Source organism: Antechinus flavipes, chromosome 6 (assembly GCF_016432865.1).
Source record: "Antechinus flavipes isolate AdamAnt ecotype Samford, QLD, Australia chromosome 6, AdamAnt_v2, whole genome shotgun sequence".
In the NCBI taxonomy this organism is placed as follows: domain Eukaryota; kingdom Metazoa; phylum Chordata; class Mammalia; order Dasyuromorphia; family Dasyuridae; genus Antechinus; species Antechinus flavipes.
Genome location: NC_067403.1, coordinates 190,251,253 through 190,265,383, shown reverse-complemented (window position 1 = coordinate 190,265,383; position 14,131 = coordinate 190,251,253). Strand labels below are relative to the sequence as shown.

General features: G+C 37.9%; 1 protein-coding gene across 4 annotated transcripts in view; it reads left to right on the top strand.

Moving 5' to 3' along the window:
- Positions 1 to 14,131, top strand: part of ABLIM2 (actin binding LIM protein family member 2) — a 310,433-nt gene that overhangs the window by 236,286 nt on the left and 60,016 nt on the right. For all 4 annotated transcript variants that reach the window (XM_051965982.1, XM_051965979.1, XM_051965980.1 and 1 more), the window contains 3 exons: positions 338 to 458; positions 3,126 to 3,224; positions 13,891 to 13,992. In XM_051965982.1, coding sequence (XP_051821942.1) covers positions 338 to 458; positions 3,126 to 3,224; positions 13,891 to 13,992 — 322 coding nt within the window. The remainder of the gene's footprint in view (positions 1 to 337; positions 459 to 3,125; positions 3,225 to 13,890; positions 13,993 to 14,131) is intronic.

Genomic DNA, 14,131 nt, shown 5'->3' with positions numbered 1-14,131 from the left:
CCTTTTAGAGGAGGGGAGATTCTTCAGAGCCCTTGGAGTCTTGTCCTCAATTTATATTTATCACGGAGGGAAGGAAAAGCCATTTTTAAGCTTTTGCTTAAATTGACAGGCATTCAGAGGTCATTGGAAAGGGCAAATCGAAGGGCTGGCCCCATTCCAAATCAGAGATGGCTTCTCTTATTCAGCCTACCAAATTGATCTCTTTAGACATTTTCTTATCAGAATGGCAAGAAGGACTTTAATCATAATTTAAAGTTTGAGGGAATGCTTTTGATTTTCTGGATTTATGAGATTGTTTCCCCTTCCCACTCCCCCCTTCCATGTCATTTTCTCCCAGGGTGACCAAGACGATCGATCATACAAGCAATACAGGACCTCCAGTCCAAGCTCCACAGGATCGGTCAGCTATGGGCGTTATACTCCAACCTCCCGCTCCCCTCAGCATTACAGCAGACCAGGTAAATGACCCTCACTATTTTCATCCCTCATACAACCACATTATAAAAGACGCTCTTGCTATTGTGGGATCTGGGGATACACAAATCTCATTAACTCAAACTTCTTCAGTCAATGCCATCCCTTATATAAACATCAGACATCAATTAAGTGCTTACTATGTGCAGAACATTGTGGTAGGCACTTGGGAAAATTAGATATGACATGGTCTTGTCTGTAAGGAGCTTATAATCTAAGAAGGGAACGAGATATCCAAACAGACAAAAGCATAATATCATATATACAAAGTCTGACTAGATGTAACCTTATAGGGTCAGGGGAAAAGGTGGGAATGGCAGAGAAGCAGACAAAGCTTTCTTCAAAGTAATAGCATTCAAGCTGGGATTTAAAAGGTTATTAAGAATTCATCAGGCTAGAAGAGAAAGATGGAGGATAGCTTAGACATAAGGAACAGAATATGCAAATGCATGGAAAATGGAAAATAGACGATGTTTTCAGGGAACAGAAAATAATCTAGGTTGGTTTGACCACAGACTTTTAGAAGGGAGTAAACTGAATTCCTCAATGGACTGAGATGTATATGTAGCATACTCAAAAAGAAATATGTAGAATTGTTGGATTATTATCATAATTTTCAGCATTTTTATATATCCTGAGGGGAAAAGTGGCATAATGGAAAAAAAGTGGATAAACTTAGGGCCAGGAGACTTAGGTTCAAACCTAGAATTTCTCAAGTAAATGTCCATGATCAACTCACTTAACTCTTTCAAGCCTCAGTTTCCTCATCTATAGACTCAAGATGACACACTATCTAGTTCCAATTACACCTTCATCACTTCTTATCTGAACTGTTTTAATAATTTTCTAATTGATCTTCTGGATCCTAGACTCTCCTCTCCCTAGTCTATCCTTCCCAAAGATGCCATAATAATCTTCCTAAGGTTATGAATATGTTGTTCCCCATTTAAGATCATACTGTTTCTAAAACAAAATACGAATTTCTTTTCTTGTAATGTCAAGCCCTGTATTAGGTGGCTCCAAACCAGTTTCCTAGTCTCAGTCACATTATTACTCCATTTCATGAATTTTCCTTTTCCCACCAAAATGGACTTTTCCCCTACACTCCACAGACAAACACCACTGTGCATTCCAACAAACTATCACCTGAGAATAGAATTCCTCCCCATCTCACCTTTCAGAGTTTATATTTTTCTTCATGGCTCATCTCTGGGCCTTGAATTCTTCCCTTGCTTTTCCAGGCAACAAATGTTTTCTCCCTCCTTGAATATTCCTAGAAAACTTTCTTCATTCCCTCTTTTGCCTCCTTCACTCCCTTTCATTGTACACATCCATGTATGTATCACATCCCTACTCCTAGGATAATGCAAAGTTCCTTAAGAGAAAGGACTGTGTGGTTTTTTTAATTTTTTGTTTCTCCATGGCAAAGCACAGTGTGTTACATATAATAGCACAGGAGATGCCATAATAAATGGTAGTTGGATCAGTAGGGGAAGTAACTCTAGCATTAAGAAAGTCCACAGAGCAAAACATTACAACAAAATCATTACAGAAATGAAGGACTATAATGAGCCAAGAAAAAACAATCATGAGCACATGACACATGCTCCAGACCCACTTTATTCCACCCAATAGTCCCATGATGATTATTTTCCTTTCTTTTAGAGCAAAAAAAAAAAAGACCATTTTCCTCACTGAACTGTTATTTAAAGCTACTATGTCTGACTACCATGTGCCATTCAATATTGCATTTTGGGAAGATTTTCATTTCTGATCTGCTTCCCAAATATCATCATTTCAAGGTGACTTCCTTTTCAACTTCTTCTTTAGAGATCTGTACAAAAAAAAAAAAAAAAGAATCATAGAATTGGAAACTGAAAAAAAAATTGGAGATCATTTATTTAGTTTAAACCTCTCATTTTGCAGATAAGGAATGTGAGGCACAAAGATGTTAAGTGACTTGGCCAAGACCACATAGATAGAAAAGAGTAGTATGGAAATTTGAACCTAGAGCCTTTGACACCAAGTTCAGAGCTCTTTCCACTAGACCATTATTTTCCTTATTCCTTGCATGGGGCTTTGTGCATGATGGCATTCAATAAACACATGTTGAGACATTTTATTGCCATTGGGCATCTTCTGTGTGCAAAGAACTGGTATGCCATGCCATGCCAGGTGTATACCAAGCAAGCTGAGCCTGTGAGTACCCAGCTTACTTGGGTGGAACACGGGCCAATGAGTCCAGGATGTTGGGTCCAGTCCTGAGGCAGCCAGTTAGCTTTGCTCTGTTCCACTGACTACAGAGAATCTCTCCCCAGCTTTCTTAAACAAGGGCTATTGCGTACGGGGGTGAGGGGAGACTTCATAAGGGGAGAAAAATATGGATGACTCAGCTCAAACACCACTGAAAAATAATTCACATCTATCTAATCATAGCACCATTTTGGTGTCCCAAGGGGCAGTGTTTCAGAAGCAACAATAAGGCTTGCCTTTGTAAAAGCATCCTTTCAGGTCCCCCAAAAGGACTGCATAGCACTGAGAGAGAAATGGAAAATTCTCCTGGATATGCTGATTCCTAGGAATATTTTTTTGGCTTATAAGTAAGTGACCTCCATAGTTTATTTTCGCTTACTCTCTGTTGCCCCCCTCAGCTGGTACTCTGAGTCTTGGTACCAGTAGCTGCATCTCCCTGCCCCAACACCCAAGCCCTACATCTATGTTCAGACATCATTACATCCCTTACTTCAAAGGTAAGATCATGGAATGCCAGCCAAGCTGTGGTGACTGTAGACATATCCAGATGTGTTTTGGTTTCACGTGTGTGTGCCACGCATGGCTTCCCTCGATATACAGTGTGTCTCAACTCTCATAAAGTGTTCCTTGGTGTGCCATGTAAGTCAGTGAGACAAACAGTCCCTGTGAGTACTCAGTGTCATTAGAAAGGAAGTTAAAGTTACTTTGCAAAGCAAAGGAAGGACAAGGAAAAGTGCCTACTTCGAGGGTGACAGGCACACAGGAACAAATTAAGAAGTGTATTAAGCTTGGACTTCTGAGTGAAGTACACTCAGCATTAGATAACATGGTGATGATCTAGTTAATTGCTTGGGACATTTAAATTTTCCATTGTCAAAAGTCCAAAATAAGAAGCCCTGTGGGAAGGACATAACTTTCTAGTGTATTCTTCCCCTTGCCACCTGATCCTCCATTCCCTTTGCCTCCCACTCTTCCATGCAGGGCAGAATCATGTTCCAGGAAATGAAGCATATATTTAAATATTGTTGTATAAAAACTTAATATTTACCTAAAGTCTGCTTTGAATTTTACATTTTTCCTAAGTAAATTCATAACTGATGTTTTCCCACTTGGATGTTTCATTTTGTCCTTCCCTCAAAAGCCAGGATCCTACCAATCTGTCACAGACATTATTTTAGAGGGTGAATATAGGAATATATTTTCATCAGGTCTCTGTGTCCATGTTCTGTCCTCATCTGTCCTCAATCATGTACAAAAATCCCAATTCAAGAAGCAACCATATAAATGGACACCATATTGTTTCTTTTCATAACTGGTAGGGGAAAGGCTGGAGTGGGGAAGAGAATTTGGAACTCAAAATTTTTTATAATGAATGGTAAAAATAAGTAGATTGATGAATGAATGGATAGACGGATGGATGGGTGAATGAATGAATGAGCTTTTGGCTAGAATGCTACAGCTCTCCTAATGCCCTTCCTGTGGGACCCACACCGAGATCCCCACATAAAAGGGCTCTAACTTGTTGTTCCTTGACATATCCACATCTTCATCTGAGATGTATTTTTGTTTTTATTTTCCCCTCCGCTTCTAATTACTGAACATTAAGAAACGAGTCTAGGAAACTTAAAACAGAAAGAGAAGAAATATTTTTATTATGCTTAAATAATGTTTTTACAATTTCCAACTATATCAAATAGATATGGACTGACACAGACACAAATACAGATAGACAGGATTTTTAAAAATACTTCAAAAGGAAAATTCAAAATGTTTGCAGAGGGAATCAGATCAGAAAGCTTATGTGTAAATTTAAAGACCGGTGATTCAATATGTTTCGTTTCATGTTCTTAAAATTCCAGCCGCTTGATTTCTCTTCTCCCTACCTCAGTATCTAAATAAAACAAATGTCCCTAAATTACACTCATCAGAACTCTACCTGGCTGCTTTACGAACATGTTCTTTGTTTGCCAACAGGTAGGGGAACCCACACTAGCTTTGTTCCTTCTGGCCAGCTCTTCTAAATATCTTCCCTAATAACTGACCAAGGATCGAAATGCTAATGTGGTCAGATGATCAATTATATATCATCTCCATCTCCCTTTCCTTCCTTAAATATCTTTTCTACTTGTGATCTCAAGTGGAAATGCTCAGAGGCAGTTGGCCCATTCTCAGATCATTTTAGTTTTCACAATCATAATTAGATGGAAGCATCCCAGGAAAGCATCCAAAAGATGGCAAACAAATTGTAATCCCTGCCATAGTCTCTCTGCTGACTTCAATCCTACTTGCCAGCTGCTAGTGACCTCTTCTTCAAAATCCTCTTGTATTAATTGTGTGTGTGTGTATATATATATATATAAAATGTGTGTGTGTATACACACATACACATAGGCATACACATGCACACATATATATTTATTTATTTTAAAGCTTTTTATCCTTTAACATATGCAGGGATAATTTTTCAACACTGACCCTTGCATAGCCTTGTTTCAGATTTTCCCATTCTTCCCTCCACCCCTTCCCCTAGATGGCAAGCAATCCAATATATGTTATACATGTTAAAATATGTTAAATCCAATGTACACATATATTTATATACCTACACACACACATACATATATATGTACATACTATCTCCCCTGATTGAATGTAATCTACTTGAGGGCAGGGGGTATTTCATTTTGACCTTTGTTTTCCCCCAAATCTAACATAGCATTCGGCACATAGTAGATGTATAATAATTGCTTGTTGATTGATTGGTTCCCAAATAAATAATGACCATACATTGTCTCTTAGGAAGAGAGGCTTCTTTGTTTTGCTGAAAATAGCATCAACTGGACAGAAAAGTAGCAGCAGAGGTTCTGATATACATTGTCTATTCTGTAGCTATATATATATATATATATTTATTTTTAACCATTGGCTATAGCTCTGTTATTTATACCTAAAACATTCACATCACCTGTTCATAGAAGAGTGGGCAGGTATCCCTGAAGGAATTCTCAGAAGAGAAGTCTGGATTTTTCAAAGGCAAAACTTGCCCAGATCACCTCCACACACACACACACACACACACACACACACACACACACATACACACATATATATATACACATACATACATACACATACACATGCCCCTTTGGAGTATAACCTCTTTGAGGTCTTTGTTTTTATTTGTGTTTGTATCTCTAGTGTTTAGCACAGCACTTAGCTTACAGTGGACACTTAATAAATGTTATCAATTATTGAGCATACTCCAGTCACCCCAGAGGGGCTGTTGCCCCTATCAGTACAAGTCCCTACCAAGCTGGAAAGACTTTGTACCTAGACAGGGATGGATCTGTTGTCCGAAGACCAGTGTAGCAAAATTCTATTTCACCATCATTTCATTTTATTTCAGCATTAATTTAGTACCCAGTATGTGGCAGATACCATGCTGGACTCTGGGGTTATAAAAATGAGACAGTCCTTAGCCTTCAGATCTTCTTGGACAGGATTCTTTGAATCACAGGAATTAATAAAGGTCAAGGTGGAAGGATCCCTGCATCTAAGGGAAGCAGGGAACCCTGAAGTGAAGCAAACAAGTCCCAGACAGAAAATTGAGTAGAGGAATAATCAGCTTGAATCAGTGATACTTATGTGCTCCAGCTTTGGGGTCAGAGAGTCCAGATTCTTCTTCTAGGCCAGCTACTTGTTAACTTTGTGACTTTAAGCAAGTTTCTACCTCAGTAAGCTTCAGGTTGCTAATCTGTCAAATGGGGCATTTGGACCAAATGAACCTCTAAGGGTTTTCCAGCACTTTAAGATTTACAAAACACATGACATCTCCTTGCCTCATGTGATCTGCACAGTTGTGAAAGTAATACTGTTTTGGATGAGAAAACTGAAGTTTAATGGGGTCAGGTGACTTTCCCAGGGTTATACAACCAGTAAATGCCTCAGAGACCATTTGAACCCAGATATTCCTAACTTTAAGTCCATAAATCTGGAGGTTTTTCCCCATTCTTCATGTACATTTCAAGAAATCAATTAGTTCAGTTTATTCAAGAAAAATGTTTCATGAGTTCTTGATACTCTCTTTGCAAGGCTGAATGAATCTTGACTTTCCCCAGGGCCTTCTGCATGGCAATATAGAAGGACAAAGAGCAGTAAGACCAGGCCCTGCCCTTGAGAAGCTCATGTGGCATGTCACTCTACTGCTGGTACATCTAGGGTACTATCGCGTGATACCATCCCCTTGTCATCCGTGGCATTTGTTGCTCTCCAAGGTCTTACTCGTGAAAGCTTTGCATGTTGGGCTGCAGGAGATGAGTGCTCTTGACTTGTGGTTGATTAGCCCAGCAGGCCCTCTTGACTTAATTGTACTGTACTTGACAAATATGCCATGCTACCTACCACTCCCCCATGCAGCCATCACAATTTGCCATTGATGTTTGACCAGCAGTCGGTTTCACAAAAGGTTCCCTCTGGCTAACTTAACAGCTTAATATGTGTTCCGTTAACATCCCTGGAGTGTGTGGTTAACATTCCTGGAGCTTGGAATGCAATAGAGTGAGCTGTTCCAGCTCCCTCCCCTCCTCCCCATCCCATCCCAGACCATTCTGATGATTTTTGGTGACACGAAGTAGATGTTCTAAATTTGAATTAGTTGATTTTCATAACCTGCAGTGCAAATATTAGTTGTTAAAACTGGTGCCCCCAGACAGCCATTTCCTGTGGGGTGATGGGGATTGGGAGTGGGAGAGTAGAGTCTCAGAACCATCATAATGCCTTGGCCTGTCTAAATGGCCTGATCACCACAGGTACAGTCACACCAGAATACCATTTTTGATGTTCATGGAAAGCTCATTTCCAAACATAGGCACAGTATTCATTATTTCTCAGGAAAGGAAGAGGCAGAAGAATAGCTTATCAGTGGAAAATAGACTTACAATGTACAAAATCAAGAATGAGATAAAGAAAATTCAGCCCTCTCCCTGAGCCCGAGTCTTCCCTACAACCCTAACTACACAGTTAACTACACTGTCCCAAACGTGCTCCTAATATAAAAATCCTAAGGCTAAAGTACCAACCCTTCCTTTTCCTTAATGTCCAGCTAACTAACGTCTCTTCAAGGATAACTTCTTGACGTTTACGTCCTAGGCGCTACATATCTCTTCTGGCTTTTCTAGATCCAGTGTTAATGCAAGAGATACTTGCTGAGAAGGCTTGGGGCCAAGCTACACACATTTCAGCCCTGAGGAAGGAATATTTAGCTAAAAATGTCTTTTTTAAATGACTTTTAAAAAATTCTGTCTTGCAGTAGGTTCTTGCTCACAGCCACATGAAGTCTTAAAATCTCAAAAGTGAATAGGAATTTCAAAGATTAGTTATCTAGTTTACTCAATATGGCTCCCCTCCCCAACCAACATCTCTAACACTACTACTCAAACATTTCCCATTAGAGGGATGTTTTGAGGAAAACTCACTATTAGACAGTGAGTAAACAGCTGTTAATCATTTTCTTTCTTTGGAGCAGCAATCTGGCTCCCTGTATTTTCTAACCAGTAGACTGAATTCTATATTTTGAAGAAATTAATGAAACTAATGACCTTTTTGTAGCATAAGATTTAAAGTCAGTCCCAAGTTGTACCTCCTGCTCTGATATTTACTAGCTTTGTAACTCTGGATAAGTCACTTAATTAGTGACTGTATCCTCATGTGTAAAATGGTGATATTAGTACCTATTTCACAGGATTGTGAATAAAGCACTTTGTGTATCTTAAAACACTATATAAAAGTATAATTATAGTCATTATAATTTACCTTTCTGGGCTTAAGTTTCCTTATCTGTACAGTAAGGGGTTGAATTAGATGCTGTCTACATTTTCCTTCCAGTTTTAATGTCTTGAGTTTACAAAGTTTTATGTGGCCCGCCCCAAAACTTTCTCACAGTGTGAGAGTTGCCTGGGAATTTTGTCTTTATTTATGAATAAAAGGCTTCTAATAGAAACTCTTCTTTCTCGGTACCTCCATTCTAAATAGGTCATCTTCAAAGGGAAATAATAGCCCTTTCACTGCTAAGATATTTTTAAGGTGGATGGACAACTATGATATAATGGGAAAAAACACTGGTCAGAAAATTTGGGTTAAAGTCCCAATTCCAATTGGGATCCTGAATAAATCACTCCCCTCTCTTTCCTATATAAATAGTGGGTCTATAATACTTATACTACCCAACTCCCATGTTTATGATGTCAAGTTTTCTACCTCAACATACTACATAAATAGAAGCTGTAGAGAGTCAGGGAGACTGCTCACAATGGATTAGTCATCACATTAAATGTTATTGCTTAAGTGTTTTGCTTTTTAGTGGAAAAGTCTCATGCTGAAGAGGTTGTTTGCTGGAAAGTGATTGATGAGTCAAAACAGAATTATCACTAAAGACTAAATGAAATACACAGAAGCCATCTACAAAATTGTTTGCTTTTAGCAAGATCCTCAAGAGTTAAACAAGAGAAAGCTTCTCCCAATTTGAAAGATAAGAAAATTGAGTCCCAGAGAAATGGCATGATTTGGCCAAGGTCTTGCACTCTAACCTGGCAGTGGAGACCAAATCCCAGATCTTCTGACTTGTAGTCTAGTACTAAACATACTTCCTCTAAATTTTCCCTGACTGTGACTTCTTCAAAAAGTTCCAAAATATAACTTGAAAAACTCTGGGCTTTTACAGATGGGAAAAGGCAAATCTTTTGCAAAAGGAATTAGCAAGAACAATGGATATGAAGTCAAAAAAACAAGTTTTGGCCAAATTTTAAGTTCTAACTCTAAAAAGTCCTATACCTCTCTAAGTCTGTATTACTTTAAACATGGAGCTAATAGGGCTTGTACTACCTAGTTCACAGATTGTTGTGAGAAAAAGATGTTGTAAACTCTAAGGCACTCTTTTCCTGTTCTACTTTTATTATTGTGCAGAAGCTCTGTAGTATAATTAGCAAGACAGCTGAGACTAATGATCTAAGGGCAGAATCCCAGAATTAATATTTCATTATTATGTGATCCTAGGAATACTATGGAATCATTGTGTGACCAACTTGGTGGAAACTTCAGTGACCATCTAGCCCAATATATACTTCACACATATACACATCAAGAATAACCTCTAAAACATACCTAATAAGTGATCATCCAACTTTCCTCAAAGACTTCCAATGAAAGGAAACCCACTATGTTCCAAGGAAGCCCACTCCACTCTTGGTTGCTATCATTGTTACAAGTTTTTCTTTACATTAAACCTAAATCCATCTCTCTACAACTTGTACTCATTTTTCTTAGTTTCATCCTTTTAAATCAGGTAGGAAAAATATGTAATCTATGCCCTAAAATACTTAGATCTAATAGACCAACAGTCCTACAAAAGAAATAAGACTTTTTAGTATAATCTATTCTTGATGATCTGATACAACTTTTAGTAAATTTTTAAATATCTACAATATTTTTTGATGTTGCAATAATGTTTTAGAATTTTGCTAACAATGAAAATCAATCTCACTATCCTATAGCTTGAAGAATATATATATTACCTATATTTGTTCATGTGGAATATTTTCCATTTTCCTTGATTACAAAAAATTGAGAGAAACTCAGTAATAAGACATCTACCACTTGTTTTTTTAGTGTTTGGAGGCCTGATTTGAGGACCTCATAGAGGCTAGCTAACTACTCAATTAGCTATAACTTCCTAGGAATCATTTTTGTCCTGCCATTCCCATTCCAAAGATCATTCTCCTTAGAGAGAATAGAGAGAGTTAGAAAAAATCAAAGAGTTATATATTTCTGCTGTCTCTCCTCTCCACTCTAGCAGCCATCCTAGCTATTATTTGAACTATTCCTTGCCCTCAGTGTAGCTAACTCAATCTCGTTTCCAATTAATATTCATTGCCACTAGATAACTCTAGCATTCAGACTCTTATAGAATGATGCTACTCTTTTGTTTCTATCTTCTCTCTTTTCCTTGTTTCTAGCTCTTCTGGAATTTTTCAGTCTGTGTTCACTAATTACTTCAATATTCTCCATGAAGTACAAGCAGAGGTATCTGCAGAAGTCATAGTATTTAGAACTTGAAAAGAGGTCATCTAGTCCACCATTGTGATAAAGAAAATGAGGCTCATAAAAGTTAAGTGGCTTACCACACAAATAGTTAAGTCAGAGAATTGGTATTAAAACTGAAGCCCTTGAAGTCTAAATTAATTTCCCTTTCTCATTATACCATTTTGATTTTCCTTTTGTGATCTAGAATTGGGTTTGTTGGTAAGGAAAGAAAAAAAAAAGATGAGCTTTGCAATATGCTGTGAAAAATGATATAAATAGTTGATGGGAATAGGGTACAAGGATAATCCATTTATGTAAGTTTATGTAACAAACATTAGTAGATGTTGAAGGTGATGAAATTTCATGATTTAATCCATTCCATCAGAAGTCAGAGACATGGATGTTCAGGTTAGGGATGGTGGAAACTCAGGAGAATGAGAAGTTTTAAGGGAGTAAGTAAAGAAACATTTAAGTAGTCATCCTAGGATCCTTATCTCAGCAAGTGAAGGTAGTGTTGGTTATATAGATTCAAGAATAAGTGATGTCCAAACTGGATATTCTGGCAAATTTAAAGAATAGATTTTGCATAAATAAAAGTGAAGAGGGATGGATAGGAGTCTGTGGTAAAAGAGTAGAGTGTCAGAACTGATACCATTCCAAAAGATGATGAAGTATGATGAGTAGTTCTTGATTAGTGAGTGAAGGAGGGCGAGATAGTAGAGGAATCTGTGAGATGTAAAGAAATTAAAGACCAATAGCAGGGGGTAGAATAGAGAGAAACTTTGCTCCAGATTCTGAAGTCAAACAATCAATCAATAAGTATCTATATAAAAATAAGATAGTCCCTACACTGAAGGAACTTTTATTCTACTGGTCATGAAAAATAATTTTGAGAACTGAAAATCAGTGGATAATAGGAAAAGGACAGCCACTTACTTACATGAATTGCAGGAATTTCACAGGTTAAAAATCTTTGAGGGATAATAGTTAAGGAAAGATGTATGATTAAGGTATATAAAAGAATTGAATCCATTGCTTTTTGTCATAGTAAGTCTTGCCAAGAACATGGGTCTGTTTTTAGACTTAGCATTGATATTTTCATTGAACTTTTTTCCCCTTATTCTGACTTCAGTAAAAATATTTCTATTGCCATTACATAAAAACCTTTATTTCCTTCCTTTTTACTTTGTTCTTTGTGATAGACCAAGACATAGAAAAAATTCATATAAAATTTGACTCAGTTTTCTCTAGATATGGTACATATGTTTGGCAGGAAATAAGATTTGTAAAGCAGATAGGAGGGATCAGAGAATTTCAGTTGAGGACTCTATGAGCTAGTATGATGGATAGAGATCTGGTCTTGAAATCAGGAAGACTTCCCCTCTATGTGACATACACCTGCTGTGTGACACTTGAATGAATTAGTTAACCTTGCTATGTCCCCAAGCAACTCCAAGACTAAGTTGCAAAGTGGGTAACAGTCTTCATTGACAAAGAGAATTTCTTCAACAGGAAATCCCTATTGCAATAAAATCACAAACCCAGTCCTAAAACAAAACAAAACAAAAAAAAAAAACTAAAAACTTTTCTGTGGTGTGATATCCTTCCAATTTTGTTCTTTATTTTCAAGAGGGCTGACTAGAGCACTACTGCTAGGAATATTCAGGGATTTGAAAAGATTGGTTCTGAGAGTTCAGGTATGTTCATCTTGGAGGTGGAAATCATTTCAAAAGATAGAAATGAGTGATGGAGTTCCTGAGAAACCTCACATACATAATCAGTAAAATGGTCAGTCCCACTCTCTCCCAGGCAGAAGAGGCTCAGTCAACCAACTACCACCCTTCCCAACTGTGTTTTTGCACCTCTTTCTGTGGGCATGGTCATCATTAAATCAAGGGTCCCTGTCACCCCTCCCATCAGCTGGCAGTGCACTCCCATGGGGCTGTTAATTCATGCTGTAGCCTGAGTCCTATCCTTGCAAAAAGCTTCACCATTAACTTGTCATCAGTTCTACATTCCATCCTCACTAAAATGGTTCTCTCAGAGGCTTTGTGGGATAACAATGTCATGTGGAGCTTCCACTTGCTTTGAATTGCTACAATCCAATTTGATGTTTTTTCAGTCCCTCTTTTCCTTCCTTTCTCCCCAAATCCCTTTCCAAATAAGAGCTGTACTTTTAATTTGCCAAGCTGTGCTATAATGCCATAGAGGGTTTCTTTAAGTATAATCGGATGAGAAACAAATTAGACTCTATTCCTATTTAGCTAAACAAATTAACATCTGATAAATCCATTCATTTGGCACATTATTTGGGAACTTTTTTGCCCAATTGGCTATGGCATTATTAATTTTTGACTTGGTAATCCAACTTTACTGACATTAAAAAGAAAATGGGGAAAATAAAGTAGAGTTGGAAGATGTTTTCTCTTCACTATACCAAATAAAATTTGGGGAATATAAGAAATCCTTGCCATTGAGGTCTTCAGTTGATCTCAGATTTCACAAAATGACATTTAAATTGGGGGTCTTGATTGCCATTGTAAATTCTGAAGCTATTCTCTTGTGGATTCCCTAATTGAAGTGTCAAACTGCTGTGTTTGAATGAAATAGAACAGAGAAGAGAGTTCAAATGGTTTTTATTGAATCTCAGAAATCCACAAAAGAGATTTACTGGATCTGGGAAATGTACACTGAGAGCAAAACTTACAGGGATGTCTGCTAAATGAGCAAAAGTCCCAATGAGACAATCCGGTCTAGCTACTAAGCTTCCCTGCTAAACCATCTAGCAATATTAGTAGTCACCATCCTATTGCTTTGCCATTTGCCCATGAGGCCATATCTTAACCCGAATATATAGTTATAGGACATAGTTCTTGGGTGTCTTGTGTCCAAATTTGATTGAAATGTTGGATTAGCAAGTCAATTAGGCCTGGTCTCAAACTTTGGACAAATGCTAAATTTACAGAGTTTGGCCAGCACCATGGACAGGAGATCAGGCCTGTTGTAAGTAAGCTTTCTGTGCTTGAAATACTCTGCTTTTCCATTTTTTTCTCCTTTTATCTGCTTTCTTTGCTCTTCCCTTTGGAGGCAGTGAAAGTGGCCGGAGCACTCCCAGTTTATCCATGTATTCAGACAGCAAACCTTCACCTTCTACCTATCAGCAGGCTCCTAGACATTTCCATGTACCAGGTAGGCATTCAGGGCTGTGCTTTGATCTCTTACTGCCCTATCCCTCTAGTCTGTTTGTTATCTCCTATCTCATTGTTGGGTGTCTGGGGGGGGGGGGTTGAGTTTCCTGTGTGAATGGCAGAATGAAGACTAAAATTTC